Below are 23190 nucleotides of genomic sequence, written 5' to 3'. Positions count from 1 at the left end.
ATAGTGGGTGCCAGGTTTACATTCCTGCGTTTAGTTACAGTGATGCTGGTCCTTTCCAGGTGAAGGTTACTGTGGAGACAGCTGTTCTCAACTGCGGGCAAATGTCCTGATACTGCTGGCTTACTGCAGCTATTCAAATCCAAAGTGTTCTTCTTATTTATTGTGTACTTTGTCTTCACTAAGACAATTTTAAAAAGAACATTTTAATACATTTGTTATGGATACAAATGCATTTTGTAGAATTGTTTTTGAAAAAAAAGTATTTAATCCCATCTGTGATATACTTTTTATTGGTTTGTGGGCATAAATCGGTCTCTATAATTGCTCTTTGATTGCAGAACAAAACAAAGGCTGAAAGGGTGACTGTAGAGTTTCATTAATAGTAACATTTACTGCCACAAACATGATACGTTTACAGTAGATTTTGTGTAATTTTCAGTTGTAGATCGGATTATATGGGATCTGGCACCAGATCTACTTTTACAGAGCATTTTTATAGTGCAGATTTAAATGTGGTTTCGTAACCATATTTTTCTAATCAGGAAAACATGTGGATATGAAGTTGTAGTTCAACAAAATAGGCTGAACTACCATGTCACTCCCTTTGCCTCTTCTGTCACTGACAGCACTGTCTGGTTCAGCATACAGGACTTCCTTAATGTTTACAAATCTCTAGTAAACCATGATAAGTGACCTACATAGTGCAAAGCAAATTCATTAATAAATGAACCTTTGGGCTTTTAAAGTGGTTTAAACAATGTGTCGTACATTATCATAGTATCAGCATGTGTTATGTACTCACATTCCACTTAACAAGCACAAACCTTTTTGATATGAAAACAATAACTAATTAATGCTAGTGTCACACTTGAATAAACAAATAAATGAACTCTATAAAAGCGTTATCTTAATTTGGCTGAATTTCACAGTTACTGTTGAAATACAGAAAAAAAAGAAACTGTTTATAAATGCGACCTTATCTAGGCAAGCTTCGTTCCCCACCAAAAAATAACTTTGATCTGCAGCACAGTGAGGCTAAGTGTTTCCTTTAGCCTGTGTAAACTGCGAATGAAGTGTACTGTACCTACGGCTGCAATAAACAGGAAATGGCCTGTCTGTATGTGGGGTACGTGCTTTCCCACTATATCTCGGACAGGGGAAAAACACCCTATGGGCGTCTTTCAGTGCCTGAAAGAAGAAACATGTAAAACGAAACTATTCCCTGTCCGTGCAAGCATGCACACGACTAAACATGCAGACAGTTTAATTGACTTCATTATTCCAACAGGAAGTCTGCTGTTGCCTGCTGAATGTGCGGTGGCTGTGTAAATCAGCAAATGAATGTAATCTCAAGAAGAAATCACACGGTGGCGTGGTGCTTAGCGCTGCTGCCTCCCGGCGCCAGGATCCTGGGTTTGATTTAGGCCTAGGGGTCTGTCTGTGTGGCGTTTGCATGTTCTCCCCGTGTTCACGTCGGTTTTCTCTGGTTATTTCTGTTTCCTCCTACGGTCCAAAGACATGCTGTTCAGGTTGATTGGTCACTATAAATTGCCCTGTGCGTGTGTGGTGCCCTGCTTACAGTTACTCTGTCAGTGGTTTGTTTGCATTCAGAAAGCTCAGAAATATCAGCATTGTGTTTCAGTCATCTGCTCTTGCCAGCCAGGTAATCCTAGAACACATTTTCTATTTTCAATGCAAGTGATTGATATGGGCACCTGTTTTAAGCAGCCTCTCTTCTATTAAGCACAGAGATCTTTACAGCACTTGAATGTGTGAGGATTGATTTTTTTTTCCCCCTATGTTTTTGTTAATAATGCTGTATTTCTTTGCTCAAGCCCTTTGGGTATAGTATGTTTTTATAACCATCCAAGCATGGTGTTTAACAATCCAATGTAAACATATTACAGCAATAGAGTGTTATGGGAACTAATAACCTATCCCTTGAGTGAAATACCTCCTTTCTTGCAAAGGTGGTTTCTTTTTTGCTGTAAACCTTATTCCTGTGTTAATGGGATTTTTTTTTTTAGGATTAGTTAACTGAGATGTAACAGTTTTGTTTTTTCATTTGTATCCTATTCCTGTTGAACTGTGGGACAGGGAGGTCAATTGGCTTGCATAAGGTCACAGAACATAAGAACATAAGAACATAAGAAAGTTTACAAACGAGAGGAGGCCATTCGGCCCATCTTGCTCGTTTGGTTGTTAGTAGCTTATTGATCCCAAAATCTCATCAAGCAGCTTCTTGAAGGATCCCAGGGTGTCAGCTTCAACAACATTACTGGGGAGTTGATTCCAGACCCTCACCATTCTCTGTGTAAAAAAGTGTCTCCTATTTTCTGTTCTGAATGCCCCTTTTTCTAAACTCCATTTGTGACCCCTGGTCCTTGTTTCTTTTTTCAGGCTGAAAAAGTCCCTTGGGTTGACACTGTCAATACCTTTTAGAATTTTGAATGCTTGAATTAGGTCGCCACGTAGTCTTCTTTGTTCAAGACTGAACAGATTCAATTTTTTTAGCCTGTCTGCATATGACATGCCTTTTAAGCCCGGAATAATTCTGGTCGCTCTTCTTTGCACTCTTTCTAGAGCAGCAATATCTTTTTTATAGCGAGGTGACCAGAACTGCACACAATATTCAAGATGAGGTCTTACAAGTGCATTGTACAGTTTTAACATTACTTCCCTTGATTTAAATTCAACACTTTTCACAATGTATCCGAGTATCTTGTTAGCCTTTTTTATAGCTTCCCCACATTGCCTAGATGAAGACATTTCTGAGTCAACAAAAACTCCTAGGTCTTTTTCATAGATTCCTTCTCCAATTTCAATATCTCCCATATGATATTTATAATGTACATTTTTATTTCCTGCGTGCAGTACCTTACACTTTTCTCTATTAAATGTCATTTGCCATGTATCTGCCCAGTTCTGAATCTTGTCTAGATCATTTTGAATGACCTTTGCTGCTGCAACAGTGTTTGCCACTCCTCCTACTTTTGTGTCGTCTGCAAATTTAACAAGTTTGCTTACTATACCAGAATCTAAATCATTAATGTAGATTAGGAATAGCAGAGGACCTAATACTGATCCCTGTGGTACACCGCTGGTTACCACACTCCATTCTGAGGTTTTTCCTCTAATCAGTACTTTCTGTTTTCTACATGTTAACCACTCCCTAATCCATGTACATGTGTTTCCTTGAATCCCAACTGCGTTCAGTTTGAGAATTAATCTTTTGTGCGGGACTTTGTCAAAAGCTTTCTGGAAATCTAAATAAACCATGTCATATGCTTTGCAATTATCCATTATCGATGTTGCATCCTCAAAAAAATCAAGCAAGTTAGTTAGACACGATCTCCCTTTCCTAAAACCATGTTGACTGTCTCCCAGCTGTTACCATATAGGTAATTTTCCATTTTGGATCTTATTATAGTTTCCATAAGTTTGCATATAATAGAAGTCAGGCTTATTGGTCTGTAGTTACCTGGTTCAGTTTTGTTTCCCTTTTTGTGGATCGGTATTACGTTTGCAATTTTCCAGTCTGTCGGTACCACCCCTGTGTCAAGAGACTGCTGCATGATCTTGGTTAGCGGTTTGTAAATTACTTCTTTCATTTCTTTGAGTACTACTGGGAGGATCTCATCCGGCCCAGGGGATTTGTTTATTTTAAGAGCTCCTAGTCCCTTTAACACTTCTGCCTCAGTTATGCTAAAGTTATTTAAAACTGGATAGGAACTGGATGACATGTGGGGCATGTTGTCAGTATCTTCCTTTGTAAAAACTTGTGAAAAGTAATCATTTAACATATTTGCTATTTTTTTTTTTCTTCCTCTACGATTTTGCCATTTGTATCTCTTAAACATTTAATCTCCTCTTTGAATGTTCTCTTGCTGTTGTAATATTGGAAAAACATTTTGGAATTGGTTTTAGCTCCCTTAGCAATGTTCATTTCTATTTCTCTCTTGGCCTTTCTAACTTCCTTTTTGACTTGCGTTTGCAGTTCTGGGTACTCTTTCTGTGTACTTTCTTTTTGGTCCTTTTTTTAATGCTCTGTAAAGTGCCTTTTTTCGCTGAATATTTTTTTTAATTGATCTATTAAACCATTTTGGCAATTTAGTTTTACATTTAGATTTGTCTACTTTAGGGATATAATTGTTTTGCGCCTCTAGTACTACATTTTTGAAGAACAACCATCCTTCTTCTGTGGGTGTTTTCTCTATTTTACTCCAATCTACTTCTGTTAGTCTCTGTTTCATGCCTTCATAGTTTGCTTTTCTAAAATTGTAAACCTTAGCTTTAGTCTTTACTTTTGAGGATTTAAAAAACACTTCAAATGAGACCATGTTGTGGTCTGAGTTTGCCAGTGGTTCTCTGACCTCTGTTTTAGTTATTCTATCTTCGTTATTTGAAAAGACTAAATCAAGGCATGCCTCCCCTCTAGTGGGTGCCTTGACAAATTGTGTTAGGAAGCAGTCATTTGTCATTTCCACCATTTCTATTTCATCCTTCGCGCTACCCACCGGGTTTTCCCATTTTATTTGGGGGAAGTTGAAATCCCCCATTAGTATGACTTCTCCTTTGCTACACACATTTCTAATGTCATTGTATAACAGATTATTGTGCTCACCGGAATCTGGCGGTCTATAGCATGCTCCTATTATTATGCCTTTTGAATTTTTGTCTGTTATTCTGACCCATATTGATTCGGTTTTATTTTCTTTGTCCAGGTTTAACACCTGGGCTTCAAGACTGTTTCTTATGTATAGCGCTACCCCTCCTCCTCGTCTGTCCTGCCTGTCTTTCCTATACAGTGTATACCCACAAATATTATATTCGTCCCCATCACTCTCAGATAACCACGTTTCTGTAACACCTATCACATCATAGTTACCTGTTAGTGCAGTAGCTTCAAGTTCTAGAATTTTGTTTCTGATACTTCTAGCATTTAGATAAATACATTTAATGGTTGTCTTACCTGAGTTGTTGTTCTTGTTTTGATGCGGTCTCCCTTCTGTTTTTTTGTTGATTTCTCCCCCCTTCCTTTCTAGTTTAAATGCTTCCGAACCTGCTCGAGGATCTTTTCTCCAAGTAGACTAGTTCCCTTGTTATTTAAATGCAGTCCATCCCGTCTATACAGATAGTCCTCGTTGTAGAAAGTGGTCCAATAGTCAAGGGCTATGTTTATGAACCCTTCCTAAAGGATAACATTATTTTATTTTATTTGTATTTACTTTTATCATTACAGTCATATCATATCAGTCATTGGATAGAGGATCATCTTGTCATATCTTTCATATCTTCTTTGATGTGCAGATTAATTAAACGGTTAAAAAAAATTGTAAGAATTATGGTAATTTTGTACCACAGTATATTACCTAACCAGTTTCAAAACACTTTCAAGGCGTCCAGTAATTGCAAAGTTCTGTAGGTACTATTTTCTGTATGCCCATTTACAGGTTTGCCTATCAGAGGAATTGTCTGCATTTCTAATTTCCACGCAAATCCTTACCACTTTTATCACAGCCGCTTCCTTACATCTTTGCTGAAATACTGTTATGTTATGGGATTTTAAAAACCTTGTTCTACATTTTGTTCTCAATCAGTAGTACTGATTTAGAGGAGAAACCTCAAAATGGAGTGAGGTAACCAGTGGAGTACCACAGGAATCACTATTAGGTCCTCTGCTATTCCTAATCTACATTAATGATCTAGATTCTGGTATAGTAAGCAAACTTATTAAATTTGCAGACGACACAAAAATAGGAGGAGTGACAAACACTGTTGCAGCAGCAAAGGTCATTCAAAATGATCTAGACAAGATTCAGAACTGGCAGACACATGGCAAATGACATTTAATAGGGAAAAGTTTAAGGTACTGCACGCAGGAAATAAAAATGTGCATTATAAATATCATATGGGAGATACTGAAATTGAAGAAGGAATCTATGAAAAAGACCTAGGGGTTTTTGTTGACTCAGAAATGTCTTCATCTAGACAATGTGGGGAAGCTATAAAAAAAAAAGTCCAACAAGATGCTTGGATATGTTGTGAAGAGTGTTGAATTTAAATCAAGGGAAGTAATGTTAAAACTGTACAATGCATTAGTGAATATTGTGTTCAGTTCTGGTCACCTCACTCAAAAAGGATATCGCTGCTCTAGAAAGAGTGCAAAGAAGAGCGACCAGAATTATTCTTGGTTTAAAAGGCATGTCATATGCAGACAGGCTAAAAGAATTGAATCTGTTCAGTCTTGAACAAAGAAGACCACACGGCGATCTGATTCAAGCATTCAAAATTCTAAAAGGTATTGACACTGTCGACCCAAGGGACATTTTCGACCTGAAAAAAGAAACAAGTACCAGGGGTCACAAATGGAGATTAGACAAAGGGGCATTCAAAACAGAAAATAGGAGGCACTTTTTTACACAGAAAATTGTGAGGGTTTGGATCCAACTCCCCAGTAATGTTGTTGAAGCTGACACCCTGGGATCCTTCAAGAAGCTGCTTGATGAGATTCTGGGATGAATAAGCTACTAACAACCAAACGAGCAAGATAGGCCGAATGGCCTCCTCTCGTTTGTAAACTTTCTTATGTTCAGTGTGCCTCTATTTGGTGCGTTTGTAGCCCAAGAGCCTCAGTCTGTTAGAACTGTCAGAGGAGTTATTCAGAATGACTCACGTTTGACATCGACTCCGAACACCACAAATGTATAATTAAAACACTTTCTGTTCCTTAGAAATTATACAGAATGCATCCGTGTCTTTCATTTTAATTCTTCTCTTGCTGTTTTCCGGAAGTGTGGTTGATGAAGTGTGGTTGATGAACAGAAATGGACTCCTTGTTTAAATTGTGCATGTTTAACCATGTCTGATGTCTGCAATAGATGCTTGTTTTTAAAGAAGCGCCAGCCAATGCTTTAACATTTTTATTAGCATTTGCGACATTGTCACTGCTCCCCTATTTCAGTTGTTCAGGATGAACACTCTCTTAAAAGTTTAAACTGCTGCTTTCTGGTACAAAATCCCTTCAGATCTTGCACTGTATATAGGTCACATGGTCTGATTGCTGTTAAAGTCTGACAATCTACAACACAGAAGTAATTTGTTCCAGGAAGAAAGTGGCAGCTTTTAATATGCTGTGCTCTATTGCAAGAAAAATCAGATATGAAATAAAGTAAACAGTCAAAGAAGCAAAAGAAAATATGCATCTGAGAGCATTTTCCTTGTGCTTATGAAAAGGTGAGAACGTAGAATTTAAAGCCATGGTTATCACCCCTTAGTGTTTTGCAAGTGTGATTGGATAAGCAGCCTGAATTTTTTAAATGAGGTGAAAAAAAAAAAATATATATCATGATGAGATCTAAAGATATCGCTTCTAGTCATGAAGCAGAGCAAACACTGGAGACAGCAATGATTTCCTCTGTGCTGATTCAGAAAGACTGTGAATGTGTCTGAAAGTTCTAGATACTCATCAAGCCTTTAAATGTGAGGGGGGGGGGGGTGCCTTATAAAGAATGTAAAACTCTCTAATGTAGTAATGATTAATATTTAGCAAACGTGAGCATTGCTGTTCCCTAATCTAATAAAACGTGTCTTAAAAATCACCTTAAAAAAATATAAAAAAAATAAATAAAGTAGACACTGCAAATTCAGTCAACAAGTTTTCCCAGTTTACATGTAGCATAATCCTCAGAAATGTAATTATTAATTAGCATGGAAGAAGTAGACCATTGCTAATTAATTTCTTCCCTGCTACTAGCATAAAATTATTTTCTGAAATGAGATTGTTCCTCATATGCTTAAGAAGCATAAAACCCTTTGTGGTAGGTGAGATCACTAGCAATATAAAGGTGGAATTTGAAAGGTGACTTGCATTGCATTTTTAAGGAGAATTCACTGTTTAGTTGGGGTTTCTTTGTTTGAAAAGAGTCTTTAGGGTGGTGGAAATCTGTTTTTTAAACAGATTGCATATGCCATATTTATGGTTCAAGTTTTGCATTTAGGAAGTTGCAGCTCATTACTGCCCACCTTCATGAAATACATATTTTAAAAATGAAAGCATGACCCCACAGTCAATGGTGGAGCCCATCTTTTCAGGATTACTGATTTAAAAAAAAAAGTTTCACAGTTCAGCCTTTGTTCACATTGTCAAAATTCTATACTTCATTGAAAATTAGCTGGAGAAGTAACCATAGCAACTATAAAACTAGAGCATCCTGTTCTTTGTTACCATGGCTAAAAGTAAACATTGTGGACAATTCCACAAATGTTTGGCACGTATGTATTTTGTAATCCTGGTACAAATTTGATATGAAGACGAATGGAATGCCTAGAGGGAATGACTGGGCTATGAGTTGCATTTTTGCTTTCTTTCTTAGATTCCTACATTGGAAGCTAATCTTGTCCCAAAAGGGATTGGAATGCATGTAATTATGGGTGACTCACAAACATGGAAGAAACTAATGGCCAGTAATTGAGCTCTCATGAGCCCGATTATCTTCTCGTAGCATTCTGGTGATTGGAAGGACCCGCCATTCTTTGTGTTCAGATCCCTGGATACAACATTCTGGTTTAAATAATATGTTACAGATCCAGGACACCAGTACAGTCACTGTAAAATAAATGCATACATGAGACAAAAACAGTACTAACTATATACACCTTCATTCTTAGATTACATGCTTGTTTTAACAATACCACGATTTCAAATATATTTTTTGTATACAGTGACGCGTGCTGCTGTATACTGAGATGTATTCAACCATGTATTCATGTATACTTAAGCAGCCACTGTGAATTTTCTGTTTAATATGCCATGCAGTTTTTGGCATTAGGATTTCATAAATATTAATCATTGGAAACAGGGGTGGGGGTGGGGTGGGGTGGGGTGGTGTAGCACAGGAAATCAGTTCTGTGCACCTTGAGTACAACCCAAATTGGTTTCCTGTACATGGAGGGGAACGCAGGTCCTTAGGCTTCACAGATTGTTCAATTTGACAAGTGCCAACTGCTTTGATGCTCAGAGTGAAAAACAAGTCTTAAAAATACATTTTATATTAACATTTGGCATCAGTGGGATGTAATTTAATAGATTTGATATTCTGAACTAAGAAGTGCATTCTTTGTATTTTTTTTTATATATGTAGATATGCTGTTGCATTGTGTACATTTGCAATAATAGACTCAACAGTATATTTTTTGAAATGTTTCTATTGCATGTACTCTTATATTGTACACTAGTTTCCGTTTGGCTGACATGCTTTGTGTATCTTGCAGGGTCCAGCTACCTGTGTGGCCTTCTCCAGGGCTGGGGATTACTTTGCTTCAGGTGGTTCCGATGAACAGGTGACTGTCTTAACTTTTCCAAAAAGACTACATTAAAAGTTCAGTGTCTTGGAGATAGCTACCATTGCATGCTTAATATTGTTACGAGCCACTGCCCAAATGAGTATCAATACCGAGGGCAATGTTAGGCCCCTACTGGTAATGGCAGTGCAAGCCAGCTCTCATTCTCTCATTCATGTTTAAAATTAATGCAGTCCTTTAAAACACAGAATGTGATGCAGCTTCAGTTTATATTCCCTTCCCCCCCCGTCTTACCCTTCCTTTTCTTTTATTCTACTTCTCATCACTCTCACAATAAACAGGGACCTTCTCCCTTCTAACTGATCTACTGCAATAATACCACCATGGTTCTTTTTAATCGGTGTACTGATGAAGGCATGAGCCAAAACTGTTATCTGCTTGACTTTGTTTCTCATAAATGGTACATGATTTATAATCCCCATACGTTGCTTATGGAGCCGTTGGTTTCCTGGGGTCGGTCTCTCTTTCCAGAATCTTGGCTGTTTCACGATCTTTCTTCCTCTTTTTGGGAGTAGGTGGATCTCACTCATCATCGAGTTCTGATCCCCTTGCTTTGTCAGGATTTAGTCCCTAGACCATTTCAAAATAATGTGAAGCCTGTGTATTCTGAGGTCAGTCAATACAGTCCTGTCCTTGTGCTATTAGAACTGGGTAAAAAAAGCTACTGGAATAGATTGTGAGCACCGTTTAGAACAACGCTCAACGCCTAATGCATCTTATGAATATTTATAGGAAGCTATAGATAGCACTCTTGACAGCCCTATGAGGTCTTTCTACCCCAACACAACTTGCTGAAACAATCTAGGTTGTCCCTGTGCAGGGGTGAAACCTCTGAGCCTCCAGACTTGCATTGCCCTGCTTGTTAAAACAAGGACAAACCTTTTAAATATAAAAACAGGATCTCATCCCTGATTCTTAATTCCCACATTCCTAAGCTCTGAGCCAGCAGTTCACCCTATGTCCAAAGCCCCAGCAGCGAGCACTGTGTTTTAAGTAAACGGGTCATTTGAGGCCTCAGAGCGCATCATGGTGAAAGAATTTGTTCCATAGATTAAAACACAGAGCAAACCAGTCTGGTGGATGTTGAGTGAAATGTCTCAGTTGAGTACCTGCCGGATCTGTTTGCACTGCACAGTACTTTTCTTGTTGAAAGATAAACAGGGTTCAGCTTCTTAATTTTCTGGCATCCACTCTAGTCAGCTTTTCCGATTTAGTGAGGGGACAGCTGTCTGAAAGAGAGGGATTCCTTTTTTTATGTGGTCGGCAGGAAAACAGCCAGGAACGGTGTACTTCATCAACCTCTCAAGATAACATTTTACTAAACAAACCTAAGTGAAATTAGATGCATGTGTTTGTTAACACAACATAGCTACTGTACACTAGCAATTGTACAGAAATAAATACATTATTTGTTTATGAGCAACTTTATTTGTACATTGTTTAACCAAAAACACACTTGCCCTAGTAGCACAAATAAAACAATTAAAGTAGCATGCTTCATAGTCTGTGCCTAGCAAGTTATATAAGCAGAGATGTTTCTGTTTTTTGAAAAAGGAAAATATATATGTGTGTGTGAATTTACTTTATTTGGGTCCCATGTTTTGCAATCCCATACTTTATCAAGCAATATTACTAATCTCTGCTTTTTTATTATTATGTTTTATTTGGCCACGTTCTTTTTCTTGCTTATTAAATTAAGCAGGTTAATTGTGCTGAACAGCCTCATATTGTACTCCTGCAGCATAAAGCCACAGCTGATAATTTCCTAATGGTTTATTTATCAGAGCTTTAAAACACTAGATCTTCCTGCATCTGCTTCTGTTCTTACACTGCATCCCTAAATTCCATTCAATCACCGTGCCTTGGACTTCGAAACACTGTAGTTATAATGAAAAATTCTAATTTATATTGTGTGCAAACTTCAAAGGCATTTTCGGTACAGTATCTGAAAGATATTGATAACCCTGTTTTTTCCTCAGGTCATGGTGTGGAAAACTAACTTTGACGCTGCAGATTATGAAGAGGTGCTGAGATCCCAACAAAGAGCCACCAGTGTGAACAGTGCGGTCCAATCCGGGGAAAGACAGTCAAGGTCATCACTACGGGCCTCTTCAAGGTCACGTGGAGTGGAGGTAAGGAAGCATCCAATTTGCGCTAAAGAACTGACTCGTCATGTATATCTCTACACAGTGGTCAGGGTTATACCTTTATTTTCAGGAACAGTGACGCAAGTTTCAGTAATCTTGTGGATTAGCAAATTAAATCTGATCTCAAAGTATTTCAAGGTTTCCTTTACTTTGTGATACTTGGCATTGCTCATTCATGGTTTTGATAGAGTAGTGCTTCTAATAGTTTGAACGTTGTGAGTCTGTCCCACTTTTTTACCAGATAAAGCCTCAGTGAAGTGTCATCATTCCATGAAAAGTGTATTTCCATACAGAGCACAAGCAGAGTGCAAGCTAGTATGTATTTTTTTTTAAATGATTGGAGACATTCAAAAAGATTTCTAGTTGAAACGTTTGTCATTTCATTTATTAGGTTTCTTTAAGCATTGCTAAATTATTTGTTCTATTAATAGCATAAAATAAACAACCTGATCAATAATTTTAGAGGCTGGTGTTTCTAACATTTTAATTTAAAGTGTACTGTATGCTTTATCAGGTTTTGCTGATGCACACCCATTGTAAAAACAGGAAAAAATGGCTCTGTTTTGTCTGCCGTGTACACCTGGACTGGAGTGAGGTTGAAAGGAATATGTGTAACAAAGTGCTTTATTTGAATTCCTCAAAACATTGAAGGCAGGTACAGTGGCTTGCGAAAGTATTGACCCCCCTTGGCATTTTTCCTATTTTGTTGCCTTACAACCTGGAATTAAAATGGATTTTTATTTGGATTTCATGTAATGGACATACACAAAATAGTCCAAATTGGTGAAGTGAAATGAAAAAAATAACTTGTTTCAAAAGATTCTAAAAAATAAATAACAGAAAAGTGGTGTGTGCATATGTATTCACCCCCTTTGCTATTAAGCCTCTAAATAAGATCTGGTGCAACCAATTACCTTCAGAAGTCACATAATTAGTTAAATAAAGTCCACCTGTGTGCAATCTAAGTGTCACATGATCTGTCACATGATCTCAGTATATATACACCTGTTCTGAAAGGCCCCAGAGTCTGCAACACCACTAAGCAAGGGGCACCACCAAGCAAGCGGCACCATGAAGACCAAGGAGCTCTCCAAACAGGTCAGGAACAAAGTTGTGGAGAAGTACAGATCAGGTTTGGGTTATAAAAAAATATCCGAAACTTTGAACATCCGACGGAGCGCCATTAAAGCCATTATTAAAAAATGGAAAGAATATGGCACCACAACAAACCTGGCAAGAGAGGGCCGCCCACCAAAACTCACGGACCAGGCAAGGAGGGCATTAATCAGAGAGGCAACAAAGAGACCAAAGATAACCCTGAAGGAGCGACAAAGCTCCACAGCGGAGATTGGTGTATCTGTCCATAGGACCACTTTAAGCCGTACACTCCACAGAGCTGGGCTTTACGGAAGAGTGGCCAGAAAAAAGCCATTGCCTAAAGAACAAAATAAGCAAACACGTTTGGTGTTCACCAAAAGGCATGTGGGAGACTCCCCAAACATATGGAAGAAGGTACTCTGGTCAGATGAGACTAAAATTGAGCTGTTTGGCCATCAAGGAAAACGCTATGTCTGGCGCAAACCCAACACCTCTCATCACCCCGAGAACACCATTCCCACAGTGAAGCATGGTGGTGGCAGCATCATGCTGTGGGGATGCTTTTCATCGGCAGGGACTGGGAAACTGGTCAGAATTGAAGGAATGATGGATGGCGCTAAATACAGGGAAATTCTTGAGGGAAACCTGTTTCAGTCTTCCAGAGATTTGAGACTGGGACGGAGGTTCACCATCCAGCAAGACAATGACCCTAAGCATACTGCTAAAGCAACACTCGAGTGGTTTAAGGGGAAACATTTAAATGTCTTGGAATGGCCTAGTCAAAGCCCAGACCTCAATCCAATTGAGAATCTGTGGCATGACTTAAAGATTGCTGTACACCAGCGGAACCCATCCAACTTGAAGGAGCTGGAGCAGTTTTGCCTTGAAGAATGGGCAAAAATCCCAGTGGTTAGATGTGCCAAGCTTATCGATACATACCCCAAGAGACTTACAGCTGTAATTGCTTCAAAAGGTGGCTCTACAAAGTATTGACTTTGGGGGGGTGAATACTTATGCATGCTCAAGTTTTCTGTTTTTTTGTCTTAATTCTTGTTTGTTTCACAATAAAAAATATTTTGCATCTTCAAAGTGGTAGGCATCTTGTGTAAATCAAATGATACAAACCCCCAAAAAATCCATTTTAATTCCAGGTTGTAAGGCAACAAAATAGGAAAAATGCCAAGGGGGGGTCAATACTTTCGCAAGCCACTGTATACAGTAGGGAAGGCCAGCAATTTTAACACAATGCTCCTCCGACCATATCTTTCAGCTCCCTGCACTCTGTGGAATCCAAAACAAAAGGAAATGCAATCCTGGCGATGAGGGTTAGGGTTAACTCTCTTGGGTTGTTAGCGGTGGTCTCAAACTCTGAAATATCATAACATTAGTAGTGAAAGAAACAGAGCACTTGAACAGTGTAAAACATGTCATGTGTGTGTTGCCATGCATTCCAATATTGTAACGTAGCAAGGATGTTATGTCACAAAGCTGTGCGTTTTTGTAGCACTGCTAGTTATCTAGTATTGCTAGTTGGATTGTGTCTTATTTCTCTGACTGAAACTGATTGTGTCGAAAATGGAGATTTGAAAGATGTTTACATTGTGCGTAATAGACTTCACAGAAATTTTAATATGAACACACAATAAAATAAGGTCAGGAAACTATTTCTGTATGCGTGCAATTAATATTTATCTTGGATTACCATATAAAAGCATAATTTTATGGTACTAGATGCATCTGGTTTTAAAAATGGAATCCATCTCCTGTATCCAAGGTTACAAATTTAAGGCTTTCCTGGAAATCCTGTAACTTTAGAAGTCATTAAAGATTGCAAGTAGAGGTATCCTACATCATTACGCTGGAGTTGCAGTACACATAATTCCCTTTTGAAATGTCTGAATTGTGAACCTCAGTTTCAGTACAGATATTGAAATGTAATTTTACAGGATGGACCTTTTGGAACTGTCTTTTGATATAGATTATTTGGATAAATATTGAATTGTTTCTTTGGCTGAATGTTTGGTTTTGGTGATACTGTCTTTACGAGCTGAGTTCATATCAACAAAAGCACATGAACTTTTGGCAGTAGCGCAGATAAAGGGATTTTAGATAATGTTATTATTAATTCCCTTCTGTTTTATTAACCAGCTAACCCCCCCCCCCCCCCCCCCCCCCCCCTTCCCTTCCACTGAGTCTGTATTCTAGGAAGATGTAATTTTCTCATTAATTTAGTAACACACATTTCACAGGTTATTAGAGGACTGAGAAAATACATTAAAAGAATATTGTTGATCAAGGACTAAGGGCTGCTCGTTTGTCTAATTAAAAATAGTTTTTAAAAGGAATGTCATCTGTCATGCAAATATTGATGGAATGCTAGCAGCCTTGAGGATATAGTCTTGTTTAAAACTAGGCTTCATTTTTTATTCCTTTTTCCATATACCATAATATTTTATTGTGCTAATTGTGGTATTTGACTAGTGCTATCACCTGTTACACTTGCTCAGGCCACTTGTTAAATAATTTGCACATTTGGATGCAGCTGCTATGAACCAAGCCAGAGCCAGTAGAATTAGTTTTCTTTGTACCCTGAACAGACATCAGATAGGAGTAGTGATTGCTCAACGCATCCCAAAACAGTGTCCTTTTGGGGTGAAAAACCAAGGCTCTTATCAAGGAATAAATATACCTCATTTCAATTCAAAACAAAGTTTATTTTCCTTTTATCTTTTTATTGCTCGCTGTCTCTGATCTTCAAGATGATCCAGCCAACAAGGCAGAGTTCAGTGAAGAAACAGACTGAATGTGCAGATATCTATCAGCCTGGTTTGTGACGTGTGCTGCATGCCAGGACAACAATGTTTTATATTCACCGGGACCACCAACCCAAAACCTTTACTGTCTGACGCTGGCGTCCTTCTGGAGATTAAAATAAAAGAACCTCATTTAACTAATTTATCCCTGCATGACTGCTCAGTAGACAGTTTTGCTCTCCGTATGGGAGAGTAGGAACGTGTTGTGTTAAGACACTCTTTACTTGTTAAACAGGAGGCCAGTGGTAGTCAGCAACAGCAGGGAAAACATCTCAACAAGAATACAGTTCACCCGAATTTTGAAATTATAGTACAGGTGACACTCAACTGCTTCACGTTTTTTGCCATCATGTGTCTTAAACTACTGTGGTCAAAGACACTTCATTTGTGCACTGTATATGTTGATGTCAGAAATTGGTTCATTGTTAGATTTCCAAGATATTAAGTGGATCTACTAAACTTAGCCATGGCTTACACGTTAAAGTTTGATGTTTGCCGCACGATGATGAGTTTGGATTTGAAACCTGCCTGCCTTCCATACATTTTATCTGGCAGCATGTCGTGATGGGTTACCTAGGGTTTAAGTTCTTCTGTATTGATAGTGTTTGTGAGGCTTGGGATACTTTTTGAAAGAAGCTGTTGTTTTTGTCAGTATGTCTCTAATTTTATATATTTTTTCTGTCTAGAGAAATTGGACAGATCAATTTTCATTGTCACCTTTTAATGGTCCATTTTTTTGTAACATAATTATCTTTAAAAATAGACGTGTTATTAAAGAATAATAGCACACCATTAGTTCATGAGCTAATTAAAGACACATCTATTTTAGAAACTAGAAGTGACATTCATTGGGATCACAGAGGTCTGGAAGGTGACTTGTGGTCTGATTGCACATTGCAGTAATTTTAATCAGTAGCCAAAAGACTTGGATTGCAATCTGTTTGGTTAATGACAAAGGATAATACAATTGAATACCATTTTAAATGACTGTAATCAGTTGAGATTGTAATCAGTTAACCAGTTCAGTATGCAATGCTTTCCTTTTTCTTGTTTCCCTCCTATCTAACCCTATGTGCTCCTTCTCCTGGGTCTCAGTAACACCGGGTTGTGGTCTGTCACATTAAACGACTTGAACATGTGCCTAATTGCACTGGTAGAAAATCAAGAGATTTTCAATAAACAAGAATGATCTGCCCTCTTAAATAGGCAACTAAGGGGGCATTCGGGTACGCTGATTAAATGTTACCCTTTTCTGTTGCTCTTTGAATACATCGGTCATACATCAATGGTGTAGAGTATGGAAGTGCACAAGTCAGTTTCCTCTTTCTCTGAAGATTAAAGCCTTTTAACTACACTATAATAAACACGCTCATTTTCATTCATCAGGGCTGGATTGCCTTTTCCACCTCCTTTTTTATTCAAACAGGCAAGCTCTTATATCTGTCAGAACAACATCGTTTTATCAGGTGTCACTAACAGACAGACTCATGCATCTATCTCAAGTCTAACTGACAAGCTGTAATGTCAAGATCTTCACATACATGTTTGCAGTCTGATGATATATATAATTTATTTACAAATTCTACTGTACCTATAGTCTAATGTAGGTTAAATACACCTTTTACTTTAGCTATGTTCTTCTGTTTTTTGACTTTGTGACTGTCTCCTCCTAATTTGCCAGCCAGTAACATAAACATTCTGTCTGAGAAACTGATAAATTTTCAGAAAATCAGAGGCCAAAAACAATTCATTGTAGATTTTCAGATGGTTAAGTTGAAATAATTCTGAAGAACACGGGATATAAACGGGTTTAAAATGTATATTTGTATTTAGGCACGAGGATTGCACTGCACTTCACGTGCAAGTAAAATGTAATAATATGTGAGCACATGGAATTGCACTTTATTAATTCACTTGCAGTTGTACCGTGACTCCAATTGAATGATTGATTAGCAATCGAGTTACGGTACAGCTGCATAAAAGCAGCATGTTTTCACTCACTCGGGGTTGTGTGTTCGGTGAGTGGAGAACAGGATTGGAGACAGAGATAATAATAATAATAATAATAATAATAATAGGTAAAATATCAGCTCACCTTGTTTGTTTAGTGTTAGTCCGTTTTGTTTCATCTCTTTGTTTTGGCTACCAATGCTGTCTCCTTTGTTTTGTTTGTCTTGCAACCTTTTATTTTCTGTCTGTCTGTGCACTATTAAATGCTGAGCGAGACCATTCGCTCAGCTTCACCAAACTCCATCTCTGTTGTTTATTTCCTGGTTTCTGGTCTGACGTCACCCACTACAGCCGTCTTTGTGACACTGCTGTATTCGTACAGCAGGGCACTGCCTAATTTGACGTGAAATAGTTTTGTTGAACGGATATCTTTTCAATACACGTCCTCCAGAGAGGTTTTGTCTCAGTTGTCTGTTCTAGGTGTTTCTCTTCCAAGTGACGGTACAGGGTTTACCTCCAGAGGTCACCTGAAAACCTGTCTAATTGGGCAGCACCACTTCTGCGAACATAGAAACCATCTGTCTGCGCAGCAGGCTTTGTTCATTAGGGCTGTAGAGGTTACTGAGCAATTCACTGCTGCCTCTGCTCTCTTACAGTGCTTCGCTTTCTTCACCTGCTGTGCCATAAGTACATAGATTGCATCTCATTGCTTTGTTTATATGCACCGTCTGTCTAACATGACATAGAATTTAGGGTTTGCTTACGAATAATTCAATCATATAACAATTATCTTGGAGCAGGGTTATCAAGAGGTTGTACATCTAATATGTCTAATGTATTTGACATGTGTAATGCATGTCAATCCTCCAAAAATCTTCTTCGTACTTTTTCTTTGAATTGCAGGTGTTAGCCTCCCCTCCCACCCCCCGATTTGTCCCCATTTAATCCCATGCCACAGTGTTAATCCCAGTTTTGGACAGATCTCCCTAAAAGTAGTTCATGACCAGTTGCTAAATGTTCAGTTTGTTAATGACATGGAGGACTCTCCCTCTGCACCTTTAAATGGTTTGTGGGCACCATGAGATGAGAGTCATTGTCCATTATTCTTTATTTCACAGCTGTGTGCCTCTGATTTCATATATACCATAAAGTCATTAAAAGCGAGTCATTTACAGTTCTATGGTTTCATTACAATAATCTCTTATGTAGGTTTAGGCTGTTACAGGACAGACACATCTCTTCCGTTGGAGGGCAGCTTTTAATTATGCCCCATTCTGTTTGCCGTTTCTCGGAATTCATTATACAGTAGGTTCAGGGTTTATTTATTCACTCAATTCATCAGATGCTAAACAGTTTTTTTGTTATATATCTATACAGGCTGCAGGAGTCTTGTTCAAATTGACGATTTACTTTACAGTAAGTAGGTTAATTGTCCTTGCGTCAGGCTTGAAGAGGCAGGCATGCTTGTGTGATATGGCCTTTTTTCTTCTTCAGTAAGGGAAGGCGGTGTTAGAATATGACAGTGGACAGCAGCTGGAGCATAATTGCCAAATCCATCTGCTTCAAGGTGTGCACTGATGTATGGATAGGAATACAATGGTAAAACAACTTGTTTGTTATGGGGCTCTAAAATGCGATAGCATAATGTATGGATACAGTATGAGATCTAGACATTTGCAGATGAGGATTCAGAAATGTTTGGAACCTCAGAATTTTAGCTTGCCACTACCATTCTTTAGTTTGATAATCCAAGGTCTGCAATGCTGAGCTCAAATCAATCAGCTTTGAGATGATTAGAAATGCTACTCTGTGCTTGAAATTAAGAGGTGCAGGTTCCACACATTGCCAGAGACGGGACAATAAGCAGCTGGGATAACACATTGTCTGTGAAGACCTTAAGAGAAGTGTGAAATAGTTTAGTGACGTACAGTAAGTGATTATTTCATGAAATAGTCAATAGGAAGCAGGTTTTTGTGAGGGTGTAATGTAAGGGTGTTACAGCTGTGACACACTATATTTTAATGTATTGAATCATCATCCCCTTATGGTTCTTGAACTCATGATGTTTCTCTTATATTAAGATGTTATTATGTGTCCTATGCCTGTCTTTAACGAAGTTTAGTGGGCATTGTTGTTGTCAAGTATGGTATAGCATTATATCCTATAGCTGGATGTTTCTGGAAAGGCAGTGTCTAAACACTAGGAATTCATTTGAATATATGTAGCTTTTTTGTTTGGAAACTTAGTTGTAGTGCTAGGCTATAATGTAATAATCGTATGTGATTTATATAGAATATAACCGGTATTAAAGGAAATCTAAGTCTTCCTAAAATGTCATGGTCATGTTACACCTTAATACTTTGTAATGATTGCTGCTTCCAGTTCTCCGATTCAAAACTGAAAGTCAAGCTTTACCAAAGAACTACAATTCTAATGCTTTCTCACGCAAACCTCTGAGACAGTGACATTCAACAACATTCTGCATTTCCAGATATCTTTTAGATCTACGTGGTAATAATGAAATATTTAGAAACAGTAGAAATGAGTGTGCAGTAAGTGCCCCAAAGCTATTGCATTCCCTGAACACACAGAATTCCAGCTGTGTAAGTAAGGCTTTAAACATGTAATGCAATTTAGTATGTGCACAAGACTTTTTATTTCAGCACATGCAGGAAATGAATGTAATGTTATTATAGAGCCTCATGCTGGCTGTTATAAAATTAGTTTGATGGGCCTTATTTGGTATTAAAATATCAAAAACTAATGTTTGGCCTTTATTTCTCACAGTAAAGAAGAAAAAAACGATAGTCTAGTTAATAAAGAATCCAAGACATTGGGAATAACAGACTACGCCAGCTTTCAGTGATTTGGAAATATAGTTTAGATATGTTAAATGAATGAATGAATATGTTAAAAAACATAGGGCAGCATTTAACTTTCTCTTGTTGTCACTGTTATTTGTTAATGACACTGTGTCCTGTGTCACACAGTTCTCCGTCAGTCCTGCTCAACAGTTGCAAGGTTACTAAAGATATATAGCAACAGCCTGTTGGTTTCCTTTTGATATGATCAAATACATTTTTCTCCAGGAAAAATTGGGTTGGATTTTCTATTTTAGATTTTCAAGTTCTATTGGAAATAGTTATGAATTACAGTTTTTGAGGAACATTCAGTATGAAACTATTACATTTAAAAGTGAAATATGAATCGTGTGATTTATTGCATAATTTTTTCATTACCAGGAAACTGCTTAACTGTAACAATGTCTGTTTATCTCATCCACAAACTGGGTTTATTCCACCACCCCCATCTTGAGCCTTTTCTTTAGGCAGTTTATAAATGGTACACAAGGTAGAGAAAGCATATTATAGTGTGCTGCTTGTCTCCATTAGTTTGGAGTCAGTTCTCTGTGCACAGACGGTTGGGAACGCCATCTGGAGAAAACTCTCGCAGGTCACATCAGGAGAGAGCGAGAGAGAGATGGCTGCTGCAGGTGATTCTTTAAATGAAATTTGTGAGCCTAGCTTTCAAGTCACCACTTTAGTTAGTCTCTTTGTACGGCTCCAATTAGATTCACTCCAAACCTGTTCCATTTCCTGCTTGCGTGACCCATGGCAAATTTTTGGCATTTACATCACTTAGACTTTTAGACATCATTTAAAAAATAAATAGCACAGAAATAAAAAAACAAGTACAGATTGTCCTACAGCTATGGCACGTTTTAACATCACTTAGCCTTTTTAACATCAGTTAAAAATAGTTGAACTATAACGTTTTTAGACTTTTAGACATTTTATTAAAATAGGAACATAATTTAGTTATTTTATTTCACGTCATGTAATCAAAGAAACTACAAAATGATACGGTAAAAGACTACCGGAAGCAATAATAGTAGTTCAGTATTTCATGTTAGATTAGTTTTTTGTTTAAGTATATGGAAAACTATGAATCGGTATGTAATTCAATATGTTAGCGTAACATTATTCAGCAGGTTTCATTGGACTTTATGAAGCAAAATTAGTTAATGCTACAGGGTGATGCAAAACTTCTGGCCATAGCTGTATGTGTGATGTAAACTTTTTTTTCCTAGTGACATCCCAGATAAAGTGTGACAGGGCCGAGGCCCTGCATCTGGGGAATTTTGTTTTGTGGCTGTTTTAACCCAGCCACAGGTTTAAACTATTGTGTTAATTGTTTTATTAATTTAATTAGGCACATCTGTGTGTAATTAGTAGGCAGGTGTATATTAGCAGGTCAAAATGTTGCTCTGTGTCTGTGTTAAAGCTAAGGCCAGAGAATAGACCTGTGTTGCTGGGGCTGGGGCTGGGGCTGGGGCTGAGGATGAGGATGAGGATGAGGATGAGGATGAGGATGAGGATGAGGATGAGGACTGTTTTGTTTTTTGTTATGGTTACCGGTAAACGGATTAGCCATCCGGTTCTAGTTAAAACTTGGAAACAGTTTAATTAGCACTCCTTGGAGGAGTCAGGCTTTTGTTTTGTTTTGATTTGTTTTGTGTTAATAAGTGTACAGGCCATGCCCTGTTGAAACCTACCTGTGCTTTTTGAGTGTTCATTTTACATGAGAAGACGAGTGTGAAGAGGTCCTGAAAATGTCAAGCTTACCCCAGTTTGCCACAGTAGCTACAGTATAAATAAATTGCTCCCATCTGTCCAAAGCAATGCTTTGAGGGATAACAATGTGTCAGCATTATGGTCTCCATTGCTCATTTCACTTTAAAAACCATGATGAAACATTTAAGCAAATTGTTTTTCAAAACTGTAAACAAATACACAACCCAGTAACAGTCACTATGGGACATTTTAGATACTTCTGGGTGATGGCGTTCATTAACCCGAAGCATCTAGAGGTAATTTTAGTGTCATTTTGTAAATGTGTGGGTTTCTGGATATTACAAACTCGATCAGTTTGACCATCCAACACAGGTTTGATAACATCAAATAATTGGCACGTTCAGTAATTGCTCAAATTGTTTGTTTTTTTGTTTTTTAATACAGAATTGACTGCCAATCCTATGTAGTAAGCCTTTTTATCCTGGATCTATATCCCAGATATAACACTAGCTTTGTCTTTTTTCAGTTACGAAAGTGGAATCAGAAGGCGGCCAAAGATAATACCATATGAGGTTAGATTTAAAACTCTTTGAGGACCACATGCACAGTATCTTTAATTAGTAATTATGTCCTTGGCAGATGATATGTATGTTACTGACATACTTACAAAGTGGGAACATACTTCACTGGATTGACTTTCAAAGTTAGGTAAATTTGGCAAAATTGTGGGTGTACTTGTGTATGAATCTGCACTGATGAGCACTGGCACCACACACAATTCAAACTTTGGCTGGTTCACGGTATGTGAAAAAAAGAGCTAATCCTGCACTTGGCAAAAAAACTCACTATCGCCTTGGTAATTGCTTGAATATTCCTTATTTGTGAGCCAATGTTCCTAGATCGTGTCCCATTTACTCCCCACACAGCTTTAACGTCAAGGATACCACTGCAGCACTCTCTTGGAGTAGGAAGCTTTTTTCTAAGTGTGGGGAAGGAGTGGGGAAAGAAAACACTGCATTCTTCAGAGCTGCAGCGTTGTGTAACACAACATTCAATTAACCCTGTCTGTGGTATGAAATGTCTAAAAATCATTAGAAACATGGAGAGGGCAGAGCGTAATATACCATTCAGCCAGGAGAGCACTAGAAGGATAATTTAAAACTCACTTTAGTCCATGTCAAGTATCTGAAGATACAGATTCACGCGAATGGGTGTTATCTGTATATTGTATAGTCTTGACGGGCC

The 23190-nt window shown here is 38.0% G+C and overlaps 1 protein-coding gene across 1 annotated transcript in view; it reads left to right on the top strand.

The window, feature by feature from the left end:
- The window catches only part of LOC121328389 (POC1 centriolar protein homolog A-like), a 47721-nt gene that overhangs the window by 9539 nt on the left and 14992 nt on the right, over positions 1-23190 (top strand). The window contains exons 8-9 of the mRNA XM_041273020.1: positions 9274-9342; positions 11343-11495. Coding sequence (XP_041128954.1) covers positions 9274-9342; positions 11343-11495 — 222 coding nt within the window. The remainder of the gene's footprint in view (positions 1-9273; positions 9343-11342; positions 11496-23190) is intronic.

Source organism: Polyodon spathula, chromosome 16 (genome assembly GCF_017654505.1).
Source record: "Polyodon spathula isolate WHYD16114869_AA chromosome 16, ASM1765450v1, whole genome shotgun sequence".
Lineage (NCBI taxonomy): Eukaryota > Metazoa > Chordata > Actinopteri > Acipenseriformes > Polyodontidae > Polyodon > Polyodon spathula.
Note: the sequence above shows the minus strand (reverse complement) of the source record. Positions and strands in the feature narration are given on the sequence as shown.